General features: G+C 52.0%; 1 protein-coding gene across 3 annotated transcripts in view; it reads right to left on the bottom strand.

Annotated features, from left to right (window-relative positions):
- LOC142463627 (uncharacterized) overlaps positions 1–14,365 on the bottom strand; it is a 34,675-nt gene that overhangs the window by 6,494 nt on the left and 13,816 nt on the right. The window contains exons 2-4 of one of the 3 annotated variants that reach the window (XM_075566593.1): positions 3,215–5,472; positions 1,619–1,835; positions 339–1,506 (exon numbers count right to left, since the gene is read on the bottom strand). In XM_075566593.1, the coding sequence (XP_075422708.1) occupies positions 4,213–5,145 (933 nt within the window). In that variant the 5' untranslated portion in view covers positions 5,146–5,472 and the 3' untranslated portion in view covers positions 339–1,506; positions 1,619–1,835; positions 3,215–4,212. Of the gene's footprint in view, positions 1–338; positions 1,836–3,214; positions 5,675–14,365 lie in introns of those variants that run through there. The other 2 variants (XM_075566591.1, XM_075566592.1) reach the window with 2 other exon arrangements.

Below are 14,365 nucleotides of genomic sequence, written 5' to 3'. Positions count from 1 at the left end.
AGGTATAGTAAAATAAAGATATATATATATCAGGCAGGACAGCCTTGCGGCATGTTAGTTAGACTTTTAGACAGTGGTTTAAACTGTAACAGCAGTGGTTTATTCTTACAACAACAAGACATAAGGCACACTGTCCCTTTAAAAATCCAAACCATAAAATAAAACACTCCTCCCCTTTGAGAGACTTACTATACATCAGGTCCTATTTACCTGGCTGGCCAGCAAAGCCAGTTAACAGCCCCAAAACTTACAAAACTATGTGTCAAAGTGTCACAGTTGTGCTCGCCAGAAACCTGGTTCAGACCGCGTGGCTGAGGTGGGGTTGTATAAGCACCGACCTTAGACCGCGCAGGCTGATCCGGATTGCGCAGTTTGTAGTCGTACATAGCAGGGTCGGGACTGGAGAAGGCAGCATCGTCAGTGGACAAGCCAGGGTCAAGATTGGAGACATCAGGGTAAACGTTATCCAAGCGGAGTTTCGGCAACAGGAAGTCAACTAGGTCCCGCTTCAGCGTAATAGCTGCAGGGCGGGAGCGGGTTCTGCACGTGCGGCGACCATGGCCCATGGTACTGGTCTCAGGAAGGGATAGGCAGACTGGAGTGGGCACACCGCCTGGCAGCACTGGTAAACCAGTGCTTCAGCGCAAGAGTCCAGAGCGAGCCTGTGCAAGGAGAGGAAGAGCTACAGACCTCAGGACTCATAGACCGGCCTCTGCTAAGGGAAGGGCAGCAGGCCTCAGGAAACAGGGAGCTGAAGTATACACTGGAGGTCCTCCGCTTCAGCACAGGAACCAGGACACGGCCACTGCAATGGAGAGAGAGCAGCAGGCCCCAGGAACCAGTAGTTCCTTGATCCGTGCCGGGTTTTCACTGTGGTTCGGGTTTACTGTCTCCCCTGCCCTTTCTGCTCTCTGTAGTCATTTTGGGTACTGGCAGCCTGCTTTATAAGGCTGCAGTTACCATAGGGCGTTGGTGAGCAAAGTTCTGTGTGTTTGCAGCTCCTGTCGGTCTTTTGAAGTTACGCCTTATCCTCTTGCCTGTTTGAGTTCCTGTTGCTGACCCCAGACTGTGACCCTGACTTTGTATCCTTCCGCCTGACCTCCGCTTGCCTCCTCGACTTTGCACCTCTGCCGCCCAGCCCTGATCTCTGCCTGTCTCCTGCACTTTGCAACTCTGCCGCCAGCCCTGACCCCTGCTTCCCTACCGACTACGCATACTCTTACAGGACTCTGTCCCTGGGTTGTGGTCGGTTTATTTGCATCCCTACCTCAGCCCTGTGGGTCCACTTCTTGATTTGAGACGAGCATCGTTACAAGTTGTCTGCGTGAAATGCGTAAGAGGTTTTCTCCCCTTGCTGCTCTTTTATGTGCTGGTAGACAGCAGTCCGGTTCAATTTTTCCCGCATAGCAGATGCACCGCCTCACAACGCCACTTCTACTTTAATAATGTTACCAGAACTCCACTGGAACAAAACGGAAACAGATCAGGGGCAGACGTAGAAGGAGTCTGGACACAAAAAAACAAAGGCAAAGAGGTTCAGGAAACAGGAAACTGTAAGGCAGGCAGAGACAAGACACCCGGTGGACAGACAATGAACAGAAAGGGAGAACTACTAAACTGTTAAGATATTCCTGCCACTGCACACGTCTGTAATGAAAATATATAGTCCTTATCTGACTGTTGTTGGGGAATTCCTCCTAGGGTTTCCAGGTAGATCTCTCAGCAGGATTGGAACACCGGTTTCTAGTATATCTGCTCTGTCCAGTAGCCTGTAGGCCCTCATGGCAATCCTCTGTCTGGGGGTGAGTCCCAGCTGGTCCCTGCGTCCTGCAGGACTGGGGAAGCAGAGCAACCATAACCAACCTGATATGGAAAAGGTATCTCTTCCCCTCTCTTTGGAGAAAAACAATATCTCTTTGTGGCTGCTTCCTTCCTGCCTTAAATCCCTTGTTAATTAAGGTCTGATTAATTAGCTCCACCTGCATCTAGCCTCAATTTAACTGGCTGCTTGCTGGAAAGCACACTAGCTGCACTACTCCAGCATATAGAGATAGTGACTCTGTCACAATATATACATATACATACTAACTGAAAGTACCCAGCATAGCTCAGGAATTCTAAGAAACTTTAAATACTGAATTTTATAAATGGATAATTACATTTTATAATTTCTTAATGTGAAATCCCCTGCTCAAAAAAACAACTCCACCCATAATAGTTGAATTCCCTCTGAGGTCATTAAGTGTTAGATGGAGAGCGTCTTATGTGTGTTTGTGGGACATTGTACTCCCGTCCCAAACAATGACGATGAGGGGTAATCTGGCCTGTAATAAAGGGGTTATACCCGGCTAGTTACCCCTAATTTGTGTGGGAAGAGAAAGGATTAATGTATAATGTTCTATGTATGTGTATTCCAAAGCACTTTTATTCCCTGTGAATTCAATTCCCAAGTCTAGTTAAGCAGGCAAATGAGGTTAAGTGTTTTGTGATCTATGGGTAAGCACTGTGATGTAATTTGGGAGTCAGCCCTGCAAAGTGTTCAGGGGATGATGTGACTATATGTACTAATTTCTCAGATGGGAAAGAGGGGATTCCCTGCTCAGCTAAGAATAATAATCTCTTTCTAGAGAGGTGCTATCAGGGAAAATGACATATGCATATAAATCGGAGAGAAAAGAATCCCTGTTTGATGCACTCTACTCTACTAATCAAAATAATACATTTTTATTTACAAATATAAGTAAACACTAGAACTAGTTAAAACCTAAAATAGTGCGCCTGTGAGAAACCAAATGCTAGGGCTTCTCTGTTGTCAATGACCTAGGTGTATTAACCCTGGAATGGTCAAATGTGTTGGGTGTATTTTGCAATGAATGCATAAGTATAGAATTACACCCACACATTAGTACAGTGTATGTAATTTTGCAGAGATAAACATTTATAGGCTGAGGTCAAAAAACGAGGGTAGCAATATAAACTCACTCGAGCTATGTGATATCATGTATATTGGTTAGTAAATCACCGCTCAAAGGATGATCCAGATATAAGGTAATTAACCAGCGGTGTGTAAAATCACACCCTAGCATGCAATCATGGGCTCTCAGTGATGTCCCAACTAGAAAGGGGTAATACTCATATAGCAATTAACCCCTTTCATGGAATATGTCATAAGGGGTCTGCTCACAAACTTACGCTGCAGACAGTATATGCTGACCTGCATTCACTTGGTATTGCTGACCTGCATTCAATCGTTTTCGCTGTCAATCATAGTAGGACACATATACCCCTCGTAAGCCTCACTTTAGCTAGTGGGATCCACGTGTGTGGCCCACATCATAGTTTAAACTCGCTCATACAGCTGTACTCCGGCAGACAGAGACAAAACACCTATGTGTTTGTCGTGCAACAGACGTCACTGTGACGTCATCCCGACGCGCGTTTCGTTCATGAAGGACGGAACTTCTTCAGGGGTAGGAGGGTCCCTGCACAAGCCTGCCTTTTAAAGCTTGCGGTTGCCATGGTAATGTAATGTGTCATCAAGTGGGAGTGAACTTATCCCTTTGTGCGAGACTACCAGGTAAACCGCATTTATATAATAGCACTGCTTGCATTGCCTGCTGGCAGGGGAAACCTACTGGTATTAAAATGGGTAAGTAAAAAATAATAAATGATAAAACAACCAATGATTTGTCTTAGTATTATTTCCAGCTCCTGGTGTACTTAGCACTATACCATATATGCCTCTTGCATTGTGTTTGCATGCAATAACACCTTGTCAGTGTCAAGTCTGTTAGTAAAACATGGCGCCATAGTGGTCTCATAGGGAATATCTAGCAAATCACTGTCACCATATTCAGAGTTGATGTAAAATACTGTAATCATAAGGAACGGACACTGTCATTGTTACTATAGAAATGCAGAGTAGTTAAAGTCCTCATTTAACCCTTTTGGGGATTGTGTTCCCAGGGTGAAGATCCACCTTGTCTCCTTCCTAAAGTAACGCATTATCTAAGTCACCTCCACGCAGTCCCAGGGTGACATGTTCAATGCCTTGAAATTGAACATATGTGGTATCCCCCTGGTGTAACAGATTTACATGTCGTGCCAGAGGTGTATCCACATTGTTCCTAATAGTGCTAGTGTGTTCTAAGATGCGGCGACGCAGTTGGCGTGATGTTTTGCCAACATACATCATTCCGCATTGACAGGTAGCTACAGTAGATAGACAACAGCACACGTTTTGCAATTAAAGAAATCTTTCATTGCAAATGTCTTGGTGCCACTCACATTTTGAAAGTTTTTTTGGGGGTTAATGAATCTGCAAGCTTTGCAGGGCCCACATTTAAAGGTGCCTGTTGTGGTGTTAGTAAGCCATGTTGTCATTATTGGTGTTTTATAATGACTGTGAACCAAAGAGTCTGACAGATTTGTAGGTCTTCTATAGGTGATGGAGGGGGTGTCAGAAAGCACTTTTCTGTATATTTCATCTTCGAAAAGAATATGCCAGTGCTTATGAATCATCTGTTTGATTTCCCTCCATTGTTTACTGTATGTGCCAATGATTCTGATTGGACTTGATTGATTCTCATTGATTTCTTTTTTAGCATACAGTAACCTATTTCTGTCTGACTGTTTGGCGCGTTTGTACGCCTTGTTGACGCAGCTTTTACTATAACCCCTATTCAGGAATCTTTTGCTCATTACCTCACTTTGTTTCTCAAAATCTTCTATAGTGGAACAATTTATTTTAACCCTTAAGAATTGTCCTACAGGGATTCCCTCAACTTGTGGTTTTGGATGGTGGCTTGTGAACAGTAGTAGATTATTTGTGGCTGTGGCTTTGGTATGAACCGTGGACTGCAGCAAACCATGTTCGTCTTTGAAAATTTCCAAGTCCAGAAACATTATTCTGTCCTGGTTAATTTCGCTGGTAAGCCGCAGGTTGTGGTCATTCCGATTCATGACCCTCATGAAGTTATTAAATTCTTCTACTGTTCCACTCCACAGACACAGCACGTCGTCAATATAGCGAGACCACAGTTCGACGTGCTGTGTATGTGTGTGCATTTCTTGAATGAAAACTTTAGTTTCCTCCCTCCAACCAAGGTAAATATTGGCGTATGTTGGTGCACATGTCGTGCCCATCGCCGTCCCTTGTAATTGATGGTAGAAAGTACCTTTGAACAGAAAGTAATTGTGTGTTAATACGAAATTGAGGAGTTCGAGTATAAACTCATTATGCTTTTGATACTCTGAACTTCTAGCTCTTAAGAAATGTGACACTGCTGCAAACCTACCTGTGGTGAGGGATCAGAGCGGAGCAGGATCTAAGCAGCAGAGGATTTCAGCAGCAGCAGCCTCATGCAGCATCCGGGTGTGAGGGGCTGCTGTCAGACCCCGTGCCGTGGGACCCCGTCGCTGACCGCAGCTTGTCTGGAGTACTCCCTCTTTAAGTTGCAACCAGGAAGGTACCTGTGCACCAACGCAAGGGGGAGGGTAATGCTGCCCTCATACACACATTGGGAAGGGTTGTTTGCTGGACACCAGGGAATATTTATTTTATTTATAAAAATGTTTAACTAGGAAGTAGTACATTGAGAGTTGCCTCTCGTTTTCAAGTATGTCCTAGGCATAGAGTTAAGATGACAAATAATACATGGTTACAAATACAGTTACATAAGTGAACAGGGTATACATTATATACAAGACATTGCATGCACAGTTAAAGAAAATATATATTATAGGTTTATGCAACAGTTACAGACCAGATTAAAATGTGAGACAGCTTTAGTTTTGAAAGAACTTAGACTGGTGGTGGCAGTGAGAGTCTCTGGTAGATTGTTCCAGTTTTGGGGTGCATGGTAAGAGAAGGAGGAGCGGCCGGATACTTTGCTGAGCTTTGGGACCATGAACAGTCTTTTGGAGTCAGATCGACTGGCAAATAGCACTGAAGATGGAGAAGAAGCTGTTCAGGTAAAGCCTACCGAAGCAGGCTTCTGCACCTAGTTGATGCTAAATTCTTCCCCCCTTAGGCCCCAGTTGGTGAGTGCTACAATCACATTGTGTTATTTGTGTGTTTTCTGGCTTGCCAAATGACCTGAACATTGCAGGGAACCCTTTATGGATACCCAGGAAACTCAAGGGTTCCTAAGAACCCCTCTTAAAAAAACCTTATCTACGGTATGAAGTAGGATGAAGTGCAGTTACCGGGTGTTAACATGTGAAGGCACGGAAGTTAATAGAATGTTAACTGTGCATTTACTTGCTTCTTACTATACCGAGTGGAGAACGGTAATTACTGGATTGTTTACACATAATTACATACAGTAAATGCAGGGGAGCTGAGAACATGCAGTCAGGGGTTCTGTTGCCATCAGAAAACATTGCCCCAGCAAACTTCTTGACACTCAGGAGCTGGGGTTACAATTAGGATGTATCTGCTTAAAACTGCAGAACACTAAAGTCTGTTGTGGGTTATCACAGACGATCCAGCCATTCAAGCCAATGCCGGATCAGGTGCATTACCCCTCAATGAACTTTCGTGAATCTCTCCCCAAAGGGCTCATTAAATAATCCCTGAATCCAATCGCAAAAATCGAATTGACTGCTTCTGAGTTTACCAAATAAGCACCTAATGGATTGGGCTAGTGCTGGGGCTCATCGCCCTGACAGGTTGAATAAGAGCCAGATTTCAGATCATGTTATTGGTATAAGTATGTGTGACAGTCTGTATTGCTGTTACCATCAGAATACAACATCCTGACAGACTGTAGGACACTTATAGGTTGGGCTAGCATTAATAAACATCCATCAACCTGTATGACTGGGGTTACCATTATAACACATTTGGGATACAAACAGTTAGGTTATCAACAACATGTCACAGTCACAGTCAACACCATCCAGCTGCCACAGAAAAGATACAGTACTTTAACTAGACACTCAAGGTTTTTGGGTTTGTGCCTTACTGCGTCCCGCTCTATCAGTCAACTCTCAATGATTTTGTGAGCTCACTTATTTAAAATCAGTCTCAAACATTTTTGCATAATCAATCTCAAAGCTTTTAATGAAGCCTCACAGTTAAAAATCATGAATTTTCAATTATACTGCTATTATTTAGTCCCAAACCTCTCAATCTTAATGTATGACACACAGGAGTTGGGTGACCATTAGCTGGCACTCCTCTGATAAGAGTGTGTATGACACTAAGGAGAGTTTCCATCAGTTATACATACATCACAGTGACAGACTAAATGTTGTTACCATGAATGTGCCCCCCCCCCCCCCCAATTACATGGCACACAGGAGGTAGGTTACCCTCAGGACACAACATAGTGACACTACAGAGTAGATGCCAGCCACGGGGGGGGAAGGGGGGGGAGGGGGGAAGGGGGGGGGAGGCGGGGGGAGGGGGGGGAGGAGGAGAGAATAGAGGGAAGGGGGGGGGGAGGAGGAGAGAATAGAGGGAGGGGGGGAGGAGAATAGAGGGAAGGGGGGGGGGAGGAGAAGAGAATAGAGGGAAGAGGGGGGGAGGAGGAGAGAATAGAGGGAAGAGGGGGGAGGAGGAGAGAATAGAGGGAAGAGGGGGGGGAGGAGGAGAGAATAGAGGGAAGGGGGGGGAGGAGAGAATAGAGGGAGGGGGGGAGGAGAGAATAGAGGGAGGGGGGGAGAGAATAGAGGGAAGGGGGGGGGAGGAGAGAATAGAGGGAAGGGGGGAGGAGAGAATAGAGGGAAGGGGGGGAGGAGAGAATAGAGGGAAGGGGGGGAGGAGAGAATAGAGGGAGGGGGGGAGGAGAGAATAGAGGGAGGGGGGGAGAGAATAGAGGGAGGGGGGGAGGAGAGAATAGAGGGAAGGGGGGGGGGAGAGAATAGAGGGAAGGGGGGGAGGAGAGAATAGAGGGAAGGGGGGGGAGGAGAGAATAGAGGGAAGGGGGGGGGAGGAGAGAATAGAGGGAGATGGGGGAGGAGAGAATAGAGGGAGGGGGGAGGAGAGAATAGAGGGAGCGGGGGGAGGAGAGAATAGAGGGAGGGGGGGAGGAGAGAATAGAGGGAAGGGGGGGAGGAGAGAATAGAGGGAAGGGGGGGAGGAGAGAATAGAGGGAGGGGGGAGGAGAGAATAGAGGGAGGGGGGAGAGAATAGAGGGAAGGGGGGGGAAGAGAATAGAGGGAAGGGGTTGGGAGGAGGAGAGAATAGAGGGAAGGGGGGGAGGAGAGAATAGAGGGAGGGGGAGGAGAGAATAGAGGGAGGGGGGAGGAGAGAATAGAGGGAGGGGGGGGAGAGAATAGAGGGAAGGGGGGAAGGAGAGAATAGAGGGAAGGGGGAGGAGAGAATAGAGGGAAGGGGGGGAGGTGAGAATAGAGGGAGGGGGGAGGAGAGAATAGAGGGAAGGGGGGGAGGAGAGAATAGAGGGAAGGGGGGGGAGAGAATAGAGGGAAGGGGGGGAGGAGAGGATAGAGGGAAGGGGGGAGGAGAGGATAGAGGGAAGGGGGGGGAGTAGAGAATAGAGGGAGGGGGGAGGAGAGAATAGAGGGAGGGGGGAGGAGAGAATAGAGGGAGGGGGGAGAGAATAGAGGGGGGGGGGAGGAGAGAATAGAGGGAGGGGGGAGGAGAGAATAGAGGGAAGGGGGGGGGGAGGAGAGAATAGAGGGAAGGGGGGAGGAGAGAATAGAGGGGGGGAGGAGAGAATAGAGGGAAGGGGGGGAGGAGGAGAGAATAGAGGGAAGGGGGGGAGAGAATAGAGGGAAGGGGGGGGGGGAGAGAATAGAGGGAAGGAGAGGGGGGAGGAGAAGAGAATAGAGGGAAGGGGGGAGGAGGAGAGAATAGAGGGAAGGGGGGAGGAGAGAATAGAGGGAGGGGGGAAGGAGAGAATAGAGGGGGGGGAAGGAGAGAATAGAGGGGGGGAGAGAATAGAGGGAAGGGGTGGGGAGGAGGGAGAGAATAGAGGGAAGGGTGGGGAGGAGGAGAGAATAGAGGGAAGGGGGGGAGGAGGAGAGAATAGAGGGAATGGGGGTGGGGAGAGAATAGAGGGAAGGAGGGGGGGAGGAGAAGAGAATAGAGGGAAGGAGGGGGGGAGGAGAAGAGAACAGAGGGAAGGGGGGGAGGAGAGAATAGAGGGAAGGGGGGGAGGAGAGAATAGAGGGAAGGGGGGGGAGGAGAAGAGAATAGAGGGAAGGGGGGGGAGGAGAGAATAGAGGGAGGGGGGGAGGAGAGAATAGAGGGAGGGGGGGAGGAGAGAATAGAGGGAGGGGGGGAGGAGAGAATAGAGGGAAGGGGAGGAGAGAATAGAGGGAAGGGGGGGGAGAGGAGAAGAGAATAGAGGGAAGAGGGGGGGAGGAGGAGAGAATAGAGGGAAGGGGGGGGGAGAGAATAGAGGGAAGGGGGGGAGAGAATAGAGGGAAGGGGGGAGAGAATAGAGGGAAGGAGAGGGGGGAGGAGAAGAGAATAGAGGGAAAGGGGGGGAGGAGGAGAGAATAGAGGGAAGGGGGGAGGAGAGAATAGAGGGAGGGGGGAAGGAGAGAATAGAGGGGGGAAGGAGAGAATAGAGGGGGGGGGGAGGAGAGAATAGAGGGAAGGGGTGGGGTGGAGGAGAGAATAGAGGGAAGGGGGGGAGGAGGAGAGAATAGAGGGAAGGGGGGGGAGGAGAGAATAGAGGGAATGGGGGGGGGGGAGAGAATAGAGGGAAGGAGGGGGGGAGGAGAAGAGAATAGAGGGAAGGAGGGGGGGAGGAGAAGAGAACAGAGGGAAGGGGGGGAGGAGGAGAGAATAGAGGGAAGGGGGGGAGGAGAGAATAGAGGGAAGTGGGGGGGAGGAGAAGAGAATAGAGGGAAGGGGGGGGGAGGAGAGAATAGAGGGAGGGGGGAGGAGAGAATAGAGGGAGGGGGGAGGAGAGAATAGAGGGAGGGGGGGAGGAGAGAATAGAGGGAGGGGGGGAGGAGAGAATAGAGGGAAGGGGAGGAGAGAATAGAGGGAAGGGGAGGAGAGAATAGAGGGAATGGGGGGGAGAGGAGAAGATAATAGAGGGAAGAGGGGGGGAGGAGGAGAGAATAGAGGGAAGGGGGGGAGAGAATAGAGGGAAGGGGGGGAGAGAATAGAGGGAAGGGGGGGAGGTGAGAATAGAGGGAGGGGGGAGGAGAGAATAGAGGGAAGGGGGGGAGGAGAGAATAGAGGGAAGGGGGGGAGAGAATAGAGGGAAGGGGGGGAGGAGAGGATAGAGGGAAGGGGGGAGGAGAGGATAGAGGGAAGGGGGGGGAGTAGAGAATAGAGGGAGGGGGAGGAGAGAATAGAGGGAGGGGGGAGGAGAGAATAGAGGGAGGGGGGGAGAGAATAGAGGGAGGGGGGGGGGGGAGAGAATAGAGGGAGGGGGGGGAGGAGAGAATAGAGGGAAGGGGGGGGGAGGAGAGAATAGAGGGAAGGGGGGAGGAGAGAATAGAGGGGGGGAGGAGAGAATAGAGGGAAGGGGGGGGGAGGAGGAGAGAATAGAGGGAAGGGGGGGGAGAGAATAGAGGGAAGGGGGGGGAGAGAAAAGAGGGAAGGAGAGGGGGGAGGAGAAGAGAATAGAGGGAAGGGGGGAGGAGGAGAGAATAGAGGGAAGGGGGGAGGAGAGAATGAGGGAGGGGGGAAGGAGAGAATAGAGGGGGGGAAGGAGAGAATAGAGGGGGGGGAGAGAATAGAGGGAAGGGGTGGGGAGGAGGAGAGAATAGAGGGAAGGGTGGGGAGGAGGAGAGAATAGAGGGAAGGGGGGGAGGAGGAGAGAATAGAGGGAATGGGGGGGGGAGAGAATAGAGGGAAGGAGGGGGGGAGGAGAAGAGAATAGAGGGAAGGAGGGGGGGGAGGAGAAGAGAACAGAGGGAAGGGGGGGGGGAGGAGAGAATAGAGGGAAGGGGGGGAGGAGAGAATAGAGGGAAGGGGGGGAGGAGAAGAGAATAGAGGGAAGGGGGGGGAGGAGAGAATAGAGGGAGGGGGGAGGAGAGAATAGAGGGAGGGGGGAGGAGAGAATAGAGGGAGGGGGGAGGAGAGAATAGAGGGAGGGGGGGAGCAGAGAATAGAGGGAGGGGGGAGCAGAGAATAGAGGGAAGGGGAGGAGAGAATAGAGGGAAGGGGGGGGGAGAGGAGAAGAGAATAGAGGGAAGAGGGGGGGAGGAGGAGAGAATAGAGGGAAGGGGGGGAGAGAATAGAGGGAAGGGGGGGAGAGAATAGAGGGAAGGGGGGGGGAGAGAATAGAGGGAAGGAGAGGGGGGGAGGAGAAGAGAATAGAGGGAAGGGGGGAGGAGGAGAGAATAGAGGGAAGGGGGGAGGAGAGAATAGAGGGAGGGGGGAAGGAGAGAATAGAGGGGGGGGGAAGGAGAGAATAGAGGGGGGGGGAGGAGAGAATAGAGGGAAGGGGTGGGGTGGAGGAGAGAATAGAGGGAAGGGTGGGGAGGAGGAGAGAATAGAGGGAAGGGGGGGAGGAGGAGAGAATAGAGGGAATGGGGGGGGGGAGAGAATAGAGGGAAGGAGGGGGGGAGGAGAAGAGAATAGAGGGAAGGAGGGGGGGAGGAGAAGAGAACAGAGGGAAGGGGGGGAGGAGGAGAGAATAGAGGGAAGGGGGGGGAGGAGAAGAGAATAGAGGGAAGAGGGGGGAGGAGGAGAGAATAGAGGGAAGGGGGGGAGGAGAGCATAGAGGGATGGGGGGAGGAGAGAATAGAGGGAGGGGGGGAGAGAATAGAGGGAGGGGGGAGGAGAGAATAGAGGGAAGGGGGGGGGAGGAGAGAATAGAGGGAAGGGGGGGAGGAGAGAATAGAGGGGGGAGGAGAGAATAGAGGGAAGGGGGGAGGAGGAGAGAATAGAGGGAAGGGGGGAGGAGAGAATAGAGGGATGGGGGGATGGAGAGAATAGAGGGGGGGAAGGAGAGAATAGAGGGGGGGGGAGGATAGAATAGAGGGAAGGGGTGGGGTGGAGGAGAGAATAGAGGGGAAGGGTGGGGAGGAGGAGAGAATAGAGGGAAGGGGGAGGAGGAGAGAATAGAGGGAATGGGGGGGGGAGAGAATAGAGGGAAGGAGGGGGGGAGGAGAAGAGAATAGAGGGAAGGAGGGGGGGAGGAGAAGAGAACAGAGGGAAGGGGGGGAGGAGGAGAGAATAGAGGGAAGGTTGGGAGGAGAGAATAGAGGGAAGGGGGGGGAGAAGAGAATAGAGGGAAGGGGGGGAGGAGAATAGAGGGAAGGGGTTGGGAGGAGGAGAGAATAGAGGGAAGGGGGGGAGGAGAGAATAGAGGGAGGGGGAGGAGAGAATAGAGGGAGGGGGAGGAGAGAATAGAGGGAGAGGGCGAGGAGAGAATAGAGGGAGGGGGGGAGGAGAGAATAGAGGGAAGGGGGGGAGGAGGAGAGAATAGAGGGAAGGGGGAGGAGGAGGAGAGAATAGAGGGAAGGGGGGGGAGGAGAAGAGAATAGAGGGAAGAGGGGGGAGGAGGAGAGAATAGAGGGAAGAGGGGGAGGAGAGCATAGAGGGAGGGGGGGAGGAGAGAATAGAGGGAGGGGGGAGGAGAGAATAGAGGGAGGGGGGAGGAGAGAATAGAGGGAAGGGGGGGGAGAGGAATAGAGGGAAGGGGGGGAGGAGAGAATAGAGGGAAGGGGGGGAGGAGAGAATAGAGGGAAGGGGGGAGGAGAGAATAGAGGGAAGGGGGGGAGGAGAGAATAGAGGGAAGGGGGGGGAGAGAATAGAGGGAAGGGGGGGGAGGAGAGGATAGAGGGAAGGGGGGGAGGAGAGAATAGAGGGAAGGGGGGGGAGGAGGAGAGAATAGAGGGAAGGGGGGAGGAGATAATTGAGGGAAGGGGGGGGGGAGAGAATAGAGGGAAGGGGGGGAGAGAATAGAGGGAAGGGGGGGGAGAGAATAGAGGGAAGGGGGGGGGAAGAAGAGAATAGAGGGAAGAGGGGGGGAGGAGGAGAGAATAGAGGGAAGGGGGGGAGGAGAGAATAGAGGGGAGGGGGGAGGAGAGAATAGAGGGAGGGGGGGAGGAGAGAATAGAGGGAGGGGGGGGGGAGAGAATAGAGGGAAGGGGGGGAGGAGGAGAGAATAGAGTGAAGGGGGGAGGAGGAGGAGAGAATAGAGGGAAGGGGGGGGGGAAGAAGAGAATAGAGGGAAGAGGGGGGGAGGAGAAGAGAATAGAGGGAAGAGGGGGGGAGGAGGAGAGAATAGAGGGAAGTGGGGAGGAGAGAATAGAGGGAGGGGGTAGGAGAGAATAGAGGGAGGGGGGGAGGAGAGAATAGAGGGACGGGGGGAGAGAATAGAGGGAAGGGGGGTAAGGAGAGAATAGAGGGAAGGGGGGAGGAGAGAATAGAGGGAAGGGGGGAAGAGAAATAGAGGGAAGGGGGGGGAGGAGAGAATAGAGGGAAGGGGGGGAGGTGAGAATAGAGGGAGGGGGGAGGAGAGAATAGAGGGAAGGGGGGGAGGAGAGAATAGAGGGAAGGGGGGGAGAGAATAGAGGGAAGGGGGGGAGGAGAGGATAGAGGGAAGGGGGGGAGGAGAGGATAGAGGGAAGGGGGAGGAGAGGATAGAGGGAAGGGGGGGAGAAGAATAGAGGGAGGGGAGAAGAGGGGGGGAGGAGAGATAGAGGGAGGGGGGGAGAGAATAGAGGGAGGGGGGAGGAGGAATAGAGGGAGGGGGGGAGGAGAGAATAGAGGGAAGGGGGGAGGAGAGAATAGAGGGAGGGGGGGAGAGAATAGAGGGGGGGAGGAGAGAATAGAGGGAAGGGGGGGGAGGAGGAGAGAATAGAGGGAAGGGTGGGGAGGAGGAGAGAATAGAGGGAAGGGGGGGAGGAGGAGAGAATAGAGGGAATGGGGGGGGGAGAGAATAGAGGGAAGGAGGGGGGGGAGGAGAAGAGAATAGAGGGAAGGAGGGGGGGAGGAGAAGAGAACAGAGGGAAGGGGGGGGGAGGAGAGAATAGAGGGAAGGGGGGGAGGAGAGAATAGAGGGAAGGGGGGGAGGAGAAGAGAATAGAGGGAAGGGGGGGGGAGGAGAGAATAGAGGGAGGGGGGGGAGAGAATAGAGGGAGGGGGGAGGAGAGAATAGAGGGAGGGGGGGGAGGAGAGAATAGAGGGAGGGGGGAGGAGAGATAGAGGGGGGGAGGAGAGAATAGAGGGAAGGGGGGGGGAGGAGGAGAGAGATAGAGGGAAGGGTGGGGGAGGAGGAGAGAATAGAGGGAAGGGGGGGAGGAGGAGAGAATAGAGGGAATGGGGGGGGGTGAGAGAATAGAGGGAAGGAGGGGGGGAGGAGAAGAGAATAGAGGGAAGGAGGGGGGGAGGAGAAGAGAACAGAGGGAAGGGGGGGGGGAGGAGAGAATAGAGGGAAGGGGGGGAGGAGAGAATAGAGGGAAGGGGGGGAGGAGAAGA

The sequence above is a fragment of the Ascaphus truei genome, chromosome 11 (genome assembly GCF_040206685.1).
Source record: "Ascaphus truei isolate aAscTru1 chromosome 11, aAscTru1.hap1, whole genome shotgun sequence".
Lineage (NCBI taxonomy): Eukaryota > Metazoa > Chordata > Amphibia > Anura > Ascaphidae > Ascaphus > Ascaphus truei.
This window is presented reverse-complemented; position numbering and strand designations above follow the sequence as displayed.